This window comes from Schistocerca nitens, chromosome 9 (assembly GCF_023898315.1).
Source record: "Schistocerca nitens isolate TAMUIC-IGC-003100 chromosome 9, iqSchNite1.1, whole genome shotgun sequence".
In the NCBI taxonomy this organism is placed as follows: Eukaryota; Metazoa; Arthropoda; class Insecta; order Orthoptera; family Acrididae; genus Schistocerca; species Schistocerca nitens.
The window spans coordinates 289,299,900-289,316,828 of NC_064622.1; the positions used below are offsets into that span (position 1 = coordinate 289,299,900).

The 16,929-nt window shown below is 37.1% G+C and overlaps 1 protein-coding gene across 1 annotated transcript in view; it reads right to left on the reverse strand.

The window, feature by feature from the left end:
- The window catches only part of LOC126204186 (cubilin-like), a 1,516,445-nt gene that overhangs the window by 18,328 nt on the left and 1,481,188 nt on the right, over window positions 1-16,929 (reverse strand). The window contains exons 66-67 of the mRNA XM_049938590.1: window positions 12,227-12,389; window positions 9,245-9,385 (exon numbers count right to left, since the gene is read on the reverse strand). Of these exons, the coding sequence (XP_049794547.1) occupies window positions 9,245-9,385; window positions 12,227-12,389 (304 nt within the window). The remainder of the gene's footprint in view (window positions 1-9,244; window positions 9,386-12,226; window positions 12,390-16,929) is intronic.

Consider the following 16,929-nt stretch of genomic DNA (forward strand, 5'->3'; position numbering starts at 1 on the left):
ACACTTTTGTTCATCCAAGAACATTACTCAAGTGTTTCGGACCCATACCAAATAGGACTAACAGAGGATACTGAATCCATTAAAAAAAAGGCAGCATGAACAGTGATATGTCTGTGTCTGACTGATGGGAAAGCATCACAGAAATTTAGACAGACCTGAACTGGCAGACTCTTGAAGAAAGATGTGAATTACCTCACAGGAGCTTGCTTAAAATGTTTCTAGAAATGTTATCAAGTGAGGAATCTACAAATATACTTCAGCCCTTTAACTACTGTTCCTGTAGAGAGCATGAAGACAAGATTGGACTAATTACAGAACACACAGAGGTATCTGAGCAGTCATTTTTCGCACACCTCATATACAATAGGAACGTGAAGAAACCTTAACATGGCTAAGTACCATACGATTCACACAGGTTTGCAGGAACTGTATGTAATTATAAATGGAGAAGAAGTAGTAAAAAGCAAGCAAAGAAACACACATTTATGCAGCTAATTTAACCCTTGAGCAGGTGCACCTGCATATAAAGTGTGCTAAACACAAATTAAATGGTTTTGCACAGTTCCATTGTTGTTTTACAGTTGTGAGCCCATACCTATTCCTTCATTATTGCTTCACCTAACAGACTGGAAAAATGTATTGTGAGCAGCAGTAATATAAAACATAAAAAAAGCTAGATGAGAAAAAATTTATGGTTCATACTAGAAAATGACCCAGGTTATGAGATAGCAGCATAATTCCACAATGAGGCAGTTGTCTACATGATAAATCAAATAAGTGAGTGGCTGGGATCTAATGCAATTGTGCAGTTTAATACTTTGAGTGGGTCATTGCTGCCTCAGTAAAACCTGTCTGAGGCAATAGAGTGATATAATGAAAGTTTATTTCATTATTGTTTAATAAAACAGTTTAAGTTCATACCATGTAAGTTTATTTTATCATTGTTTAATTAAACTAAGATAAAACTGTGATTTTGCTCACATATGTTTACCTTGGTAACATTGAGCTAGCTATTCTTTACATGTGTACACAGTATGCTGTGCGCCCAGTGGTGTTATTAGAAATGGTGTGCCTACTTGATGTTTAAGAATATAACACTCACTGATATAAGTGGACCTGGGAGAAATTTTCACCTTAACAGAATGGCAAAGAAAATCATTACTAATAAGATTTAAAAGTAATAAGGAAGAAATTAAGTCTGCCCTACAGCATATGAGAAGTGATATCTCTCATGAACAAAAGTGAGTATTTAAGTTCAAAGAGCTGGTGGGGTTTAACAACAAATGAAAAATATTTTTAGAACTTTTGGCCATTAAAGAAAATAAATGCCACTAAAACTGAACTTTCCCAAACAAATTGCATGGAACTAAATGATAAAAGGAAAAGGCTGAAGGATAGAATGGAGAATGCAATAACTTGCACAGGCTGACCAATTCAGCTTCACACAGAGAGGCTAAAAAGCTTGAAAATAAAATACCACAAAGAAGTCAGGAGACTAAAAGCAAAATGTGTTAATCAGTGGATATGAATTGTGTCCTCCCATGAACCAAGGACCTTGCCACTGGTGGGGAGGCTTGTGCGACTCAGCAATATAGATAGCTGTACCGTAGGTTCAACCACAATGGAGCAGTATCTGTTGAGAGGCCAGACAATCTTGTGGTTTCTGAAGAAGGGTAGCAGCTTTTTCAGTAGTTGCAGGGGCAACAGTCTGGATGATTGACTGATCTGGCCTTGTAACATTAACTAAAACGACCTTGCTGTGATGGTACTGTGAACAGCTGAAAGGAAGAGGAAACTACAGCCATAATTTTTCCTGAGGGCATGCAGCTTTATTGTATGGTTAAATGATGATGGCATCCTCTTGGGTAAAATATTCGAAAGATAAAACAGGCCCTCATTCAGATCTCCGTGCAGGCACTACCCAGGAGGATTGTTTTCCGGAGAGAGAAAACTGGCATTCTATGGATCGGAGCATGGAATGTCAGATCCCTTAATCGGACAGGTAGGTTAGAAAATTTGAAAAGGGAAATGGATAGGTTGAAGCTAGATATAGAGGCAATTAGTGCAGTTCGGTGGAAGGAGGAACAAGACTTCTGGTCGGGTGAATACTGGGTAATAAATACAAAGTCAAATATGGGTAATGCAGGAGTAGGTTAAATAAATAAATAAATAAAAAATAGGAGCATGGGAAAGCTACTATGAACAGCACAGTGAATGCATTATTGTGGTCAAGATAGACATGAAACCTAACCCTACCACAGTACTACAAGTTTATATGCCAACTAGCTCTGCAGATGATGAAGAAATTGAAGAAATGTATTATGAGATAAAAGAAATTATTCAGTTAGTGAAGGGAGACAAAAATTTAATAGTCATTGGGAACTGGAATTCGATAGTAGGAGAAGGAAGAGAAGGAAACGTAGAGGGTGAATATGGAATGGGGGTAAGAAATGAAAGAGGAGTCCCCTGGTAGAATTTTGAACAGAGCATAACTTAATCATAGTTAACACCTGATTTAAGAATCATGAAAGGAGGTTGTATACCTGGAAGAAGCCTGGACACACTGGAGATTATATAATGCTACAATTGAGATTTAGGAACCAGGTTTTAAATTGTAAGACATTTCCAGGGGCAGATGTGGACTCTGACCACAATCTATTGGTTGTGAACTGTAGATTAAAACTAAAGAAACTGCAAAAAGGTGGGAAATTAAGGAGATTGGACCTGGATAAACTGCCAGAACCACAGGTTGTAGAGAGTTTCAGGGAGAGCAGGAGGGAATGATTGACAGGAATGGGGGAAAGAAATACAGTAGAAGAAGAATGGGCAGTAGATATCCTTGGGTAACAGAAGATATATTGAATTTAATTGATGAAAGGAGAAAATATAAAAATGCAGTAAATGAAGCAGGCAAAAAGGAATACAAATGTCTCAAAAATGAGATCAACAGGAAGTGCAAAATGGCTAAGAAGGGGTGGCTACAGGACAAATGTAAGGATGTAGAGGCATATATCACTAGGGGTAAGATAGATATTGCTACAGGAAAATTAAAGAGACCTTTGGAGAAAAGAGAAACACTTGTATGAATATCACGACCTCAGATGAAAAACCAGTTCGAAGCAAAGACGTGAAGGCAGAAAGATGGAAGGAGTATATAGAACATCTACATAAGGGCGATGCACTTGAGGGCAATATTTATGGAAATGGAAGAGGATGTAGATGAAGATCAAATGGGAGATATGATACTACATGAAGAGTTTGCAGAGCGCTGAAAGACCTAAGTCGAAACAAGGCCTGGGAGTAGACAACATTCAATCAGAACTACTGACAGCCTTGGGAGAGCCAGCCCTGACAAAACTCTACCATCTGGTGAGCAAGATGTGTGAGACAGCAGAAATACCCTCAGACTTCAAGAAGCATATAATAATTCCAGCCCCAAAGAAAGCAAGTGTTGACGTGTGAAAATTACCGAGCTATCAGTTTAATAAGTCACACCTGCAAAATACTAACACGAATTCTTTACAGAAGAATGAAAAAACTCATAGAAGCCAACCTCGAGGAAGATCAGTTGGGATTCTGTAGAAATGATGGAACATGTGAGGCAATACTAACCCTATGACTTACCTTAGAAGATGGATTAAGGAAAGGTAAACCTATGTTTCTCGCGTTTGTAAACTAATAGATGTTTTTTGACACTGTTGACTGGTATACCCTCTTTCACATTATTAAGATTGCAGGGGTCAAATACAGGGAGCAAAAGGCTGCTTACAATTTATAGAGAAACCAGATGGCAGTTATTAAGAGTCAAGGGGCAAGAAAGGGAAGCAGTGGTTGGAAAGAGAGTGAGACAAGGTTTTAGTCTATTTTCGATGTTATTCAATCTGTATTGTGAGCAAGCAGTAAAAGAAACAAAAGTAAAATTTGGAGTAGGAGTTAAAATCCATGGAGAAGAAATAAAAACTTTCAGGTTTGCCAATGACATTGTAATTCTGCCAGAGATAGCGAAGGCCCAGGAAGAGCAGTTAAACGGAATGGACTGTATCTTGAAAGGAGGATATAAGATGAACACAAAAAAAAAGTAAAATGAGAATAATGGAATGTAGTCAGATTAAATTAGGCAAAGCTGAGGGAATTAGATTAGGAACTGAGACATTTTAGATGAGTTTTGCTATTTGGTGAGCAAAATAACTGATGATGGTCGAAGTAGAGAGGATATAAAATGTAGACTGGCAACGGCAAGAAAAGCATTTCTGAAGAAGAGAAATTTGTTAACATCAAGTATAGATCTAAGTGTCAGGAAGTCTTTTCTGAAAGTAATTGTATGGAGCATAGCCTTGTATGGAAGTTAAGCTTGGATGATAAGTAGTTTAAACAAGAAGAGAATAGAGGCTTTCGAAATGAGGTGCTTCAGAAGAATGCTGAAGATTAGATGGGTAGATCACATAAGTAATGAGGAGGTACTGAATAGAATTGGAGATAAGAGGAATCTGTAGCACAACTTGCCTAGAAGAAGGCGTGGGTTAGTAGGAGACATTCTGAGGCATCATGGGATCATAAATTTAGTATTGGAGGGAAGAGCAGAGGGTAAAAATCATACAGGGAGACCAAGAGATGAATACAGTAAGTAGATTCAGAGGGATGTGGGTTGGAGTAGCTACTCAGAGATGGAGAAGCTTGCCCAGGCTAGAGTAGCATGGAGAGCTGTATCAAACCAGTCTCTGGACCGAAGACCACAGCAGCAACAACATGAACTGTGATTGTGTTTGAAAATTTTGCTGTGTGGTAGTCGATGAAATAAGAAACAATAATATGAAAACTAAAATTAATAATATATGACCTCACTCTATTTTGGAGTACATCTGTTGATTAAATTTTGTGAGTGCCATCAACATCAGAACTGCAGAAGTCATCAAACTGATCTGTTTGAAATTTTATGACTTTTATTTCTTTTCAACAGAGATACTGCACTGTGGCAGAAATTGTTTATCTGGAGCAGTAGATAGCAGTCATTTTGACCACCTAACATTTCTTTACACACTTATGCTTCCTGAGAATGCTGCCAATGCTCAGATTCTTTGCACAAGGCGTTGATGTGATTCAGCAATGTAGGCTTAAGTTTCTGAGCTGATTATTCTGTCTTGCCACACTTAGGGTGTGTGTGAGTCATGATAAAGATATTGAAAATGGCTATTAAGTTGTCAGACAAGGATGTATTTGAATACTTAGAACATCTACAGTTCATTTCAGGGCAAGATTCTGAGGGTAATGAAACTGAAAGACAGTTATACAGTGATAGTGATGATTATATTCCAGACTGTACAGAACCAAATGAAAGTAGTGTGCAATTTTCACTCTGAAGCAGAGTGTGTGCTGATATGAAACTTCCTGGTGAATTAAAACTGTGTGCTGGACCGAGACTCGAACTCAGGACTTTAGCCTTTTGCTGGCAACTGCTCTACCAACTGAGCTACCCAAGCATGACTCATGACCTGTCCTCACAGCATCAGTTCTCCCAGTGCCTACCTTCCAAACTTCACAAAAGCTCTTCTGCAAACCTTGCAGAACTAGCAATCCTGGAAGAAACAATATTACAGAGGCATTGCTTAACCACAGCCTGGAGGATGTTTCCAGAATGAGATTTTCACTCTGCAGCAGAGTTTGCACTGATATGAAACTTCCTGGTAGATGAAAATAGTGTGGTGGACTGAGACTGGCAGAACTGAAGCTGTGAGGATGGGTCACGAGTCATGCTTTCGTAGCTCAGTTGGTAGAGCATTTGCCCGTGTAAGGCAGAAGTCCCGAGTTTGAGTCTCAGTCCAGCACACAGTTTTAATCTGCCAGGAAGTTTCAAATGAAAGTAGTTGTGATGTGTCTTGAGAAGTTGCACCAATGAAAGTTACAATAGCAATATAAAATATTCTACCAAATCCAGCAAATCACTCAGGAAGGGGTAACATTTGATACAACAGAGGAAGGCAAAGAGGAGGAGGCAGCTAACTTCACCACTTGTTGTGGGTCATTTGAAATTTGGAAATGACAAGAGAGAATGAGTGACTACTGATCATATCTTGTATACATCTAAAAGATTATGAAAGTAAAATGTTTTATGACAGACATTAGAGTCAAAGATCCTTTTTTTATTTTTTTATTTTATTTTTTTTAGAAAGAAAAAAACACATAAAATTTCACAGCAGTGCCAGTTCTTAGTGGCTTTTTGTAGTTGACTTAATGACAAAACTCATAAACCTGTACACAGAGACACAAACCCATAGGCAACTTGGAGCAAAGAGTTAGTGTGTTTCTCTTTCTAAGCTAAATGCATTCATTGCTGGTTTGTATGCCCATGGCTTTATGTGTGCTAAGGGAAAATCAAAAGACTTAGGACCTCAGTTATTTGTAGTCATAATGAAATTTTTGTCATTTGATACTGTGGAACAAAAATTCAGAAAGACTCAAAACAGACAAATTTGCTTTGGTTTCAGAAGCTTGGAATCATTTAAATGAAAACTGTTGCCTTTTTTTTTCAACAACAAAAAAATATCACAACTGATAGACAGCTCCTTCTCTCTAATCCCAAATGTAGATTTACACAATATATATATCGACTAAGCTAGTTAGCTGTGACATCAAAAAGTTTGGTTAGCAGCTGATGTAATTTCCAAATATTTGTCAAACAGATTTCCATACTGGGAAAGGATGCAAATTGACTACAGAATCAAACCCCTTAGAACAGAATCAAACTCTTTCCAAATATGAAGTTTATGACACCATTTCTTAGAAGCAGCATTAATGTGTCAATGGATAATTTTTTCACATGCTTCCACGTCACCAAGATATTGAAGATGAAGGATATAAGCCTAGTGAGTATGCCACGCTGTTCAAGAAGAGAAACAAAAATATCAGTCAAAATGTCAAAAGCACCACTATATGAAATTAGTGTAATGAATCATGTAGATACTACCTTACCTGTTTATTAAGGCAAAGAAAAGTAGAAATATTTTATTCTCAGTATGCTTCATTCAAGTGTAGAAATAGAGAAAGATTCAAAATAGTAGAATTCTGTAATAAAATAAAATGTAGTGTGGTTTTTTAAGTCTTTTCAGTGATTTAATGTAACTGTGAGAAAGACTGTGTACACACAGCTGAACAACAAGGAGTGGACAGAGTGAAATACAGCCATCAGGCAGTACACTATCACCTGCGCACCTGCCTGGTGGGCAAGTTCCAGGTGATCATCAGCATCCATGTCTCTTACAGCACAATTGGAATTGCCTGTCCTAGACAACAACCACTTTACTGCTATGTATGCTGGTTTATGTTGGGTACAGAGTGCAGTTTGCCTAAATATAGAAGTACAAAATCTGTTTACTAGTTTAAATAGTCTAACTATTTCTGCTGTTTATACTCTACAACTGATAATGCTGGTAAACGATAATATTACAGTTATAACTAGGTATATGCACCCTCATAATTATAATGCAAGATATAAAACAGACTCTCATATGATAAACAGGAGGTTGATAGTGATGACAAATATTACACATATCAAGGTAGCAATAGTTCATATCTCATTAGCAAATGAATTAAAAGGTTGCCTAGGTGAATGTAAGATACTCTCTTGGAACTTCACTCAAACTGATCAGTGTACCATGGGTTTAGCAGGAGCTTTTTACCCTTGGCTTTGTCTGTGTATGCATTTATCACATATATTTAACATATTTCACTGATATTTGTACACATACTTCATTGTATCTCTAGCAAATCTAGCCCTGCAGTTTTGTTTTCATGCAGCTCAACTTTGTGATGTCATATCTCTTGAACTATGTGTTTCCAACAATATAATTTTGCAGGTACACCCAGCAGTACATGGATACTGTTGATGAAGTGTGTTGTGAACAGAGTTAGTGGTAAAGAAGTAATAACTTAAAAAACTTTCGTTGATGCGACAGTTTTTTACACATCTCGGTGTTTATGGCATCATATCTTCTGAACTACATGTTGTACATTCAGCGGCATATGTGAATATGGTCTCCATAATTTGTTGCAAATGCAGTTAATAATAAAGAAAAAATACATTAAAACATCATGCCCGATGCGACAATTTTACTACATGAACAGTGAAAATGTATCAAGTGATAAATTTTTTCCTTGTCATGTTGTGTAGAGTGTGAATGAGAAAAAGTCTCATAAATGTTTGAAATTATGCGTTAAGTGTGCTGCAAGCCACTGAGTGCTCCATTCTCAAATAGTGGGTGAATATAGTCTGGCTATTAGTGTGTCATAAGCTATGATACTTTTTCACGCCCACTCCCACCCCTTTAAGAGGGAAGTGGTTCTTACCCCCACAAGTTTGTCTGAAATCAGTCAAGTGGTTTAGTACGATATGTAGAAGATACACCCATACATACATCCATTTTTGTAATATGTGTGGATTTTATACAATTAAATACTTGCTTAAAATAAAATGGAAGAAACTTTTCGTACTGAAAAGACTTTTCCTTTCTCTCTCTGCTACATATGTTAATTCGGTTTTCCAGGTCTGCAGCAATATTTGTCCATCCTGCATTTGTAAATTACTTAATTTTTTTATTCATCGTCATTTCTGTCATCAACTTTCATTTCCCCAAGTTGGAAAGAAAACTAATATATGCTACGTGCTTGGGATTTTTGTTAACTTTGTTCTGCATTGTTTCCACACAATAATTCATTCTGCATTGTTTTCTTCCTAAAGGGATGGGGAACTAGACTGAAGGTTGCCTAGGTGAACACAGAAATCTCCCTTAACACCTCACTCAAGCTGATCAGTGTATCCGACTAATTGCACATGCCACTGAAAACATGTTACCTATCACAAATGAAATGTCAGGGTTTTACAAACGAGTTATTCATTGGGAATTAAAGGTCTGTAATTAAAAAAAAATTAATTTAGTATGCAGAATAGCTTTTCAAGAAAAATTATTTTCTAGTTCCAATACACATATGTCATTTTTATCTGTGACCCAACAGATAATCAATCTCCTTTCACTCATATAAGAAGCAAAAGGCACATGTCAAATAGTAACATTAAGATACAATGTAGCACAACTCCATGACTGAAAAACTTTTCACATTCATTATTGTCATTATCATCACAATCACCAGCATATTGTTAATATTATCTCTGTTTTGAATGTAAAACAGTAGGTGTACAAGGTCAGCAAAAATAAATATGTAAAACAGCACAAATTACTAGTTTATTACTTACGTTTAAAAGTGAGATATGGATGCAAGTTTTGAGGGACAGAAATCTCCCACTGACAGTCAGATATATTACGAAAGTTAGTTGGATACATAGGGCTGGTGAATGTGCCTGCAGTGTTGAACAATTTTCCTCCACAGCCAGTACCTAGAAAATAAAATCAGTACCATTCATAAATTTAGTAATAACTAAAGAACTAAAGATATTAACATTTCTAATGATTACTGGTTTCTGGAACTTGCTTTATCATATTAAATTTTTGTCTTTAAAGCTTTTTCTAAGATGGGAAATTCTATAAACTGTCCAAACAAAGAGTAAAATTAAACATTACTTTAAAAATTATATCCCAGTTTCCAAACTGATGTATACTTACACGATGAGCTTCTTCACTGTTATATCTTTCTGCATAAGATTTTTTTTTTAATTAAATAATAACTTGTTGCCTGTGAAAACTTCAATCATTGTGTATTCTAACTGAAACATGTTTATAAATATATAGCAGTTATTGAATGTGGAAAGAATCGATGAGGATTTTTATAGTCTACTTGAAGAGTCTTCTCTTATCTGGCTCTGTCTCGACTCCTACTTATTTACTGCAGGGTAAAAATCATACAGGGAGACCAAGAGATGAATACAGTAAGTAGATTCAGAGGGATGTGGGTTGCAGTAGCTACTCAGAGATGGAGAAGCTTGCCCAGGCTATACAGCTGTTAATTCAACCCTTGCAAAAGGCTGTAGAAGGTTTTTGGGATTTGTACATTTATGTCATTGCATTCACTGTTATACTCTATTTTCAGCAAATGGTTTAAACTTTGTGGTTCATTTTTTTTTTTTTAGAGTGTGTGTTCACACAACTAGATAAAGAGGCAATAGCATCATATCTCAAGGAGGAACTAGAAACATTTGCCTCTGAACAGAAGCATGTAGAAGACTCCATACCACACATATGGCTACTTGGGGAGTTCAGTCATATGTGACATCAAGAGAATTCTGTGCATCACCAGCCAGAGTGGCCGAGCGGTTCTAGGTGCTACAGTCTGGAATCGCGCGACTGCTGCGCTCGCAGGTTCGAATCCTACCTCAGGCATGGATGTGTGTGATGTCCTTAGGTTAGTTAGGTTTAAGTAGTTTTGAGTTCTAGGGGACTGATGACCTCAGAAGTTAAGTCCCATAGTGCTCAGAGCCATTTCAACCAATTCTGTGCATCAACTGAGGGTTTTAAGGCAGGGGAAGACAGCATGTTTTCTTGGATGTAGAGTCATCAACAGAAGTAACTTCAAGTGTGCCCAATAGATGTGTGCTGAGGTCCTTGCTGTCCATGCTGTATATTAATGACTGCAAACAATATTAACAGTAATATTAGTCTTTTAATAATTTGCAGATGATGTAGTTTTCTGCAATGATGTACTGTCTGAGAAAAATCTGCACAAATATTCAGCCTGTTCTTGATAAGTTTTCAAAGCGGTGCAAGGACTGACAACTCATTTTTAATGTTCCAAAATGTAAAATGTTGCATTCCACAAAATGAAAAAAAAAAAAGATTAATATCCTATGATTACAAAATTAATGAGCATAGTTGGAATGAGTCAACTTGTACAAATATGTTGGTGTAACAATTCGCAGAGGTTTGAAAAAGAATGATCATTTGTCAGTCATAATTAAATCGGATGGTAGACTTCACTTCATTCATAGAATATTGTGGAAGTGTGGCCTGCAAAGAGATTGTTTGCAATATATTCATTCAGCCCATCCTAGAAAACTGCTCATGTGTATAGGACACATTCCAAACATGACTTAACAAGGAATATTGAATGTAAACAAGGAACGGCAGCACATATGGTCACAGGTTTGTTTGATCCATGGGAAAGTGTCAGAGAGACAGAGAAAGAACTGAACTTGTGAATGTTGAAGGTGGACACAAAATATGCTTTGAAAGGACCAACTTTAACTGATGGAGCTAAGAATGTACTGCAACATCCCATTCATCCCATGTATTGTTACTGCAGGGATGTGTAGACAAGATTAGACTAATTATAACTTGCACACAGCTGTTTAAGCAATCATTCTTTCCACTATCCATACATGAATGTAATGTGAAAAGTCTTAATAACTGGTACAATGGAAACTACTCCCTACTATGCACTTCAAAATGGTTTGCCAAGTGTGGATGCAGATTAGAAGTAGATAGCCCCTGGAATTGCATATCACTGCCACATCATTCATGTCAACGAATCTAGTAACATTTACACCTTTAAAGCTCAATTTTTTGAGGGATCAGTTTAGGGAATTTCTCTACTAATTTTCTCTGCAAGTAGATTAACTAATATAAATGAGTTTGTACTGCCTTGCCTAAGTCCAGGGTACAAATATCAAAGTGGAAAATTGCAATCTTGTGAGCTAAGCATCAAAATATTTTTAGTACAAACTCTCTCTCTACACACACACACACACACACACACACACACACACACACACACACAAACACTCATTAATGCACACCTCTGCTGATACAGCATTTCCATCCTGAAATTTACATTGTTATAGTTTATATTATGATATACTTACTATTTATTTGTTTACAGTTTATGGCTTTCATTTGATCAATTCACACAAAAATCATGAAAAGAGCTTTTCCATTCTCTAACATACCAACTTTCTTTCTTTGTCTAAGATTGCTATTCCAACTGCCTGCCTGTTTACCTTGGTATGGAGTCAGGTTTATATGTCTTTGGGTTTCTTTATTTTCTTTTTTTTATCTACACTTGTCATTTGCTTTCTGTACTTATTTACTGTATTATATAATATGTTAAGAATCAAAATCAGAATTTATTGTCTTATTCCATACCCACATAAAGCATTGATTTAAAACACAGGAGACTCATCAACTTACATAATGTACCAGAGATACATACAATATGTCAAATAAAGAACAAAAACAAACTTAATTTACAAAAATCATCATAAGTGTGTTTCATTACTCTTATTTACCTTTATCAGTTGTTGTATATGTGAGATCAATATATGCTGGGTGTGTAGTTTGTCGCATCAGTTGCAGTAGCAACACTGGGCCAGAAGAAAACACAGGATCAGGTAATGTATAGCCACACATGGTTGACAGTAATGGAGCAGAGTTTGAACCTCCATCATATGCCTGTGGAAATAAGTGATGCACCACAACCATTACTGAGAGAATAAAAATGCAGAAAATGATTCTCCTCTTATTAAGATTTTTAAATTCTAAAACAATGAAATGTTTGTGTGATTTCATCATTTAAAGTACTACTAACTTCAGATCCTTCAAACTACAGATCCAATACTGATATGACAAAAATTAATAAAAAAACATGCAAACAGAAAGTCTTTGATGGGTTGTAAGGAATGAGAGAGACCAAACAGACACATGTATGTAAGATTAAAGATATACTTTCAAAATTCAATTCTCATGTTTGATTTAATGTTCCATAGCCTGCAAACATGCCATATCATGCACCAATTTCTGGCTTTCTCCACAAATCTTGTGACGGACTTCTTCCACTGAATGAAATACAAAGGAACCAGTAAGAGTTGTTGTGTAACCTGCAAATATTTCTGCAATGATTGAACAGAATTGTATGTGCCTATGACAACCAAACATTTATCAGTTAAATGTGCAACACAAGAATGTAGCCAAGGGACAGGTCCTCCAATCAGTAGCACATCATATAGCTCAACATAATACAATAAATTTTAACAGTTGCATCATGATCCATGTCATTAGACCCTGCCCCACTGTGAGCTGAGTCATTCAGAACCATGCAGCCAATCCTCTTTCCAAGGTCTTGCATCTTTCTCATAATTTTCTGTTTCTGTTTTATTCCTCCCCACTGTTGGCTTCAGCCTTCAATGGTTCTTAATGATCACACTTTATTGTTTATTTGTTGCAATAGCCTTGTTATTCTGTCTCTTAATCTTTGAATTCCTTCCTCTCCCTCAACCTGCCCATCTTCTCTTCCTTGTCAGCCTAACCTCACATTAGCTCTAATAAAGGTGTGTAATCAAAAACTACTGTACATTTACATGTGTTAACTTCTGGATCTGAGTACAAATGAGAGTTCAAACCCTAAGCAGTCATCTATTTTGTATCTGTGTACCTGCCCTCCTAGAAATATACTGAAAATCTTTACTCTTGATACATGTAGACACATACAACAAATACCAATACAAGATATGGAAATTTAATAGAACTAACAGGACTATCCTGTCAGTAACCTACTTTCTGAAACAAGATTTGCTAATAGATACACCTTCTCAATAGTCATCTCTGTTGTGATATCTATTCAAATTAAAAACCATAGAATTCTTTAACCTCAGATTAACAGTCAGCCTAAAATACAGTCATTCTCTAAGGAAACTGCAGGTGATCCATTATCTTTCAAAGTTAATGAATCTCTCCTTCCTGTGGTGCCACAATAACTGTGCCTTATTCTATTCTCAACTGTGACATTTTCCCCGCTGTCTTCCTGATCCTTTCACCGCAAGTATATTTAGGACTAATACAGACAGTTAATTGAGTTCTTAGACCAGCTATAAAAATACAGACATGTTTTTATTGTATCATTTAAACAATGCTGTTGTTGTTCCTCTCTCCTCTGGATACAAATGTAGTGTTTCTAGGCAGCCTAAGCTCAATCTCCAGAATGAACCAAACTGTTGAAGTCTACTGTTAACTGCATTTATTTCTTCACTTCCATTTCAATGAAATCTGGCTTTATTTCACTATTACATGTTTAAATTACAATTACAAAAATGATGAGAATTGAGAATCACAACCCAATGGAGTTTAAAAGCAGTTTACGTAGAAAGAAGTATGAAAAATTGCACAAATTCTAAAAGGTACTGGATATTATCTTGGCCAGAAGAAGACGCAGAAAGTTTGATTAAATTATGGTCATTGTGGCATTTAGTATCTGCAACAGTGGCAGGAAAATATCTATTTTTATAATATAGTTAACAAGATAAGAAAAGACTTGCCAATGTGTCATATATGACAGAGAATTAAGGTAAGCAATAGGACATACCATCCTGAAAAGCTATTAGCTTTAGTTCTCACTGATTTCTAGGGACCACTACAGAAAATTAAATGTGGACAATGTTATATTTTCATTATGGCCGAGGTGTGCTCTAAGTTTATTTAGTTGTTCTCAGTCAGAAAAGCTACAAGCAAAAACACCTCAAAAACTGAAACAGAATTATACTCAACATGTTGGCAAACCAGAAGTTACCTTATCAGACAATGACGATAATGTTCATCTAAGAATTGGAAATCACTTGTGAAAGCTCTGGAATGAAACACATTTAATTTCCATCTATACACCATCATCCAATCCTGCAGAAAGGTGTTTACTGGAAATTGTTCATTTATGTCAGACCTGCTGTAGCCATAAACATCACACATGGAATGAACATGCAAATGATTTTGAAGATGTAGTGAATAGCCAACAGAATAGGTCAACTGGATTTTCAAGTTTTTCATAAAACCTACAAATATTATTTTTGAACTTGTGAGTTTCTGCCATGCAAAATGATATCTGGACAAGAACGTGAGATAGATATTGTTTAGAGAGAGGAGATTGTTTCCCAGACAGCATACACAAGAGATTTTTGAAAACTGCCATAGGTAAAAGACATATTATACAGGGTGTTACAAAAAGGTATGGCCAAACTTTCAGGAAACATTCCTCACATACAAAGAAAGAAAATATGTTACGTGGACATGTGTCCGGAAACGCTTACTTTCCATGTTAGAGCTCATTTTATTACTTCTCTTCAAATCACATTAATGGAAACACACAGCAACAGAACGTACCAGCATGACTTCAAACACTTTGTTACAGGAAATGTTCAAAATGTCCTCCGTTAGCGAGGATACATGCATTCACCCTCCGTCGCGTGGAATCCCTGATGCGCTGATGCAGCCCTGGAGAATGGCATATTGTATCACAGCCGTCCACAATACGAGCACGAATAGTCTCTACATTTGGTACCGGGGTTGCGTAGACAAGAACTTTCAAATGCCCCCATAAATGAATGTCAAGAGGGTTGAGGTCAAGAGAGCGTGAAGGCCATGGAATTGGTCCGCCTCTACCAATCCATTGGTCACCCAATCTGTTGTTGAGAAGCGTACGAACACTTCGACTAAAATGTGCAGGAGCTCCATCGTGCATGAACCACATGTTGTGTCGTACTTGTAAAGGCACATGTTCTAGCAGCACAGGTAGAGTATCCCGTATGAAATCATGATAACATGCTCCATTGAGCGTAGGTGGAAGAACATGGGGCCCAACATCACCAACAATGCCTGCCCAAATGTTCACAGAAAATCTGTGTTGATGACGTGATTGCACAATTGCGTGCAGATTCTCGTCAGCCCACACATGTTGATTGTGAAAATTTACAATTTGATCATGTTGGAATGAAGCCTCATCCATAAAGAGAACATTTGCACTGAAATGAGGATTGACACATTGTTGGATGAACCATTCGCAGAAGTGAACCCATGGAGGCCAATCAGCTGCTGCTAGTGCCTGCACATTCTGTACATGGTACAGAAACAACTGGTTCTCCTGTAGCACTCTCCATACAGTGGCGTGTTCAACGTTACCTTGTGCAGCGGCAACTTCTCTGACACTGACATTAGAGTTATCGTCAACTGCACGAAGAATTGCCTCGTCCATTGCAGGTGTCCTCGTCGTTCTAGATCTTCCCCAGTCGCGAATCGTAGGCTGGAATGTTCCGTGCTCCCTAAGACGCCGATCAATTGCTTCGAACATCTTCCTGTCGGGACACCTTCGTTCTGGAAATCTGTCTCGATACAAATGTACCGCACCACGGCTATTGCGCCGTGCTAATCCATACATCAAATGGGCATCTGCGAACTCCGCATTTGTAAACATTGCATTGACTGCAAAACCACGTTCGTGATGAACACTAACCTGTTGATGCTACGTACTGATGTCCTTGATGCTAGTACTGTAGAGCAATGAGTCAACACAAGCACCGAAGTCAACATTACCTTCCTTCAATTGGGCCAACTGGCGGTGAATTGAGGAAGTATAGTACATTCTGACGAAACTAAAATGAGCTCTAACATGGAAATTAAGCGTTTCCGGACACATGTCCATGTAACATCTTTTCTTTATTTGTGTGTGACGAATGTTTCCTGAAAGTTTGGCCATACCTTTTTGTAACACCCTGTATATCAGTAATATTTGTGAGTAATCTGAAAAATATTAAAAATATTTTGGGGAAGAAGTTAAAAATTTTGAACATGTACAGAACATATAATTTGGATATATGGAGATGATAGGTTGAGAATCAGGTCGTAATATTGAAGTTATCTATGTATTTTGAGGGTCTTTATGAAAAGTTGGTGTTATTTTCATATGCCATGTAGTAGATATGATGATGTTTGGTGAACTGTTGACGATGAAGTCAGTGTCAGGGAATTTTATTCTGAATTACACTGAGGTGACAAAAGTCATGGAATACCTCCTAATATCATGTCGGACCTCCTCTTGTCCAACATAGTGCAGCAACTTAATGTGGCTTGGACTCAACAGGTCATTGGAAGTCCCCTGCAGAAATATTGAGCCATGCTGCCTCTATAGCCATCCATAATTGTGAAAGTGTTGCCAGTGCAGGATATTGTGCAC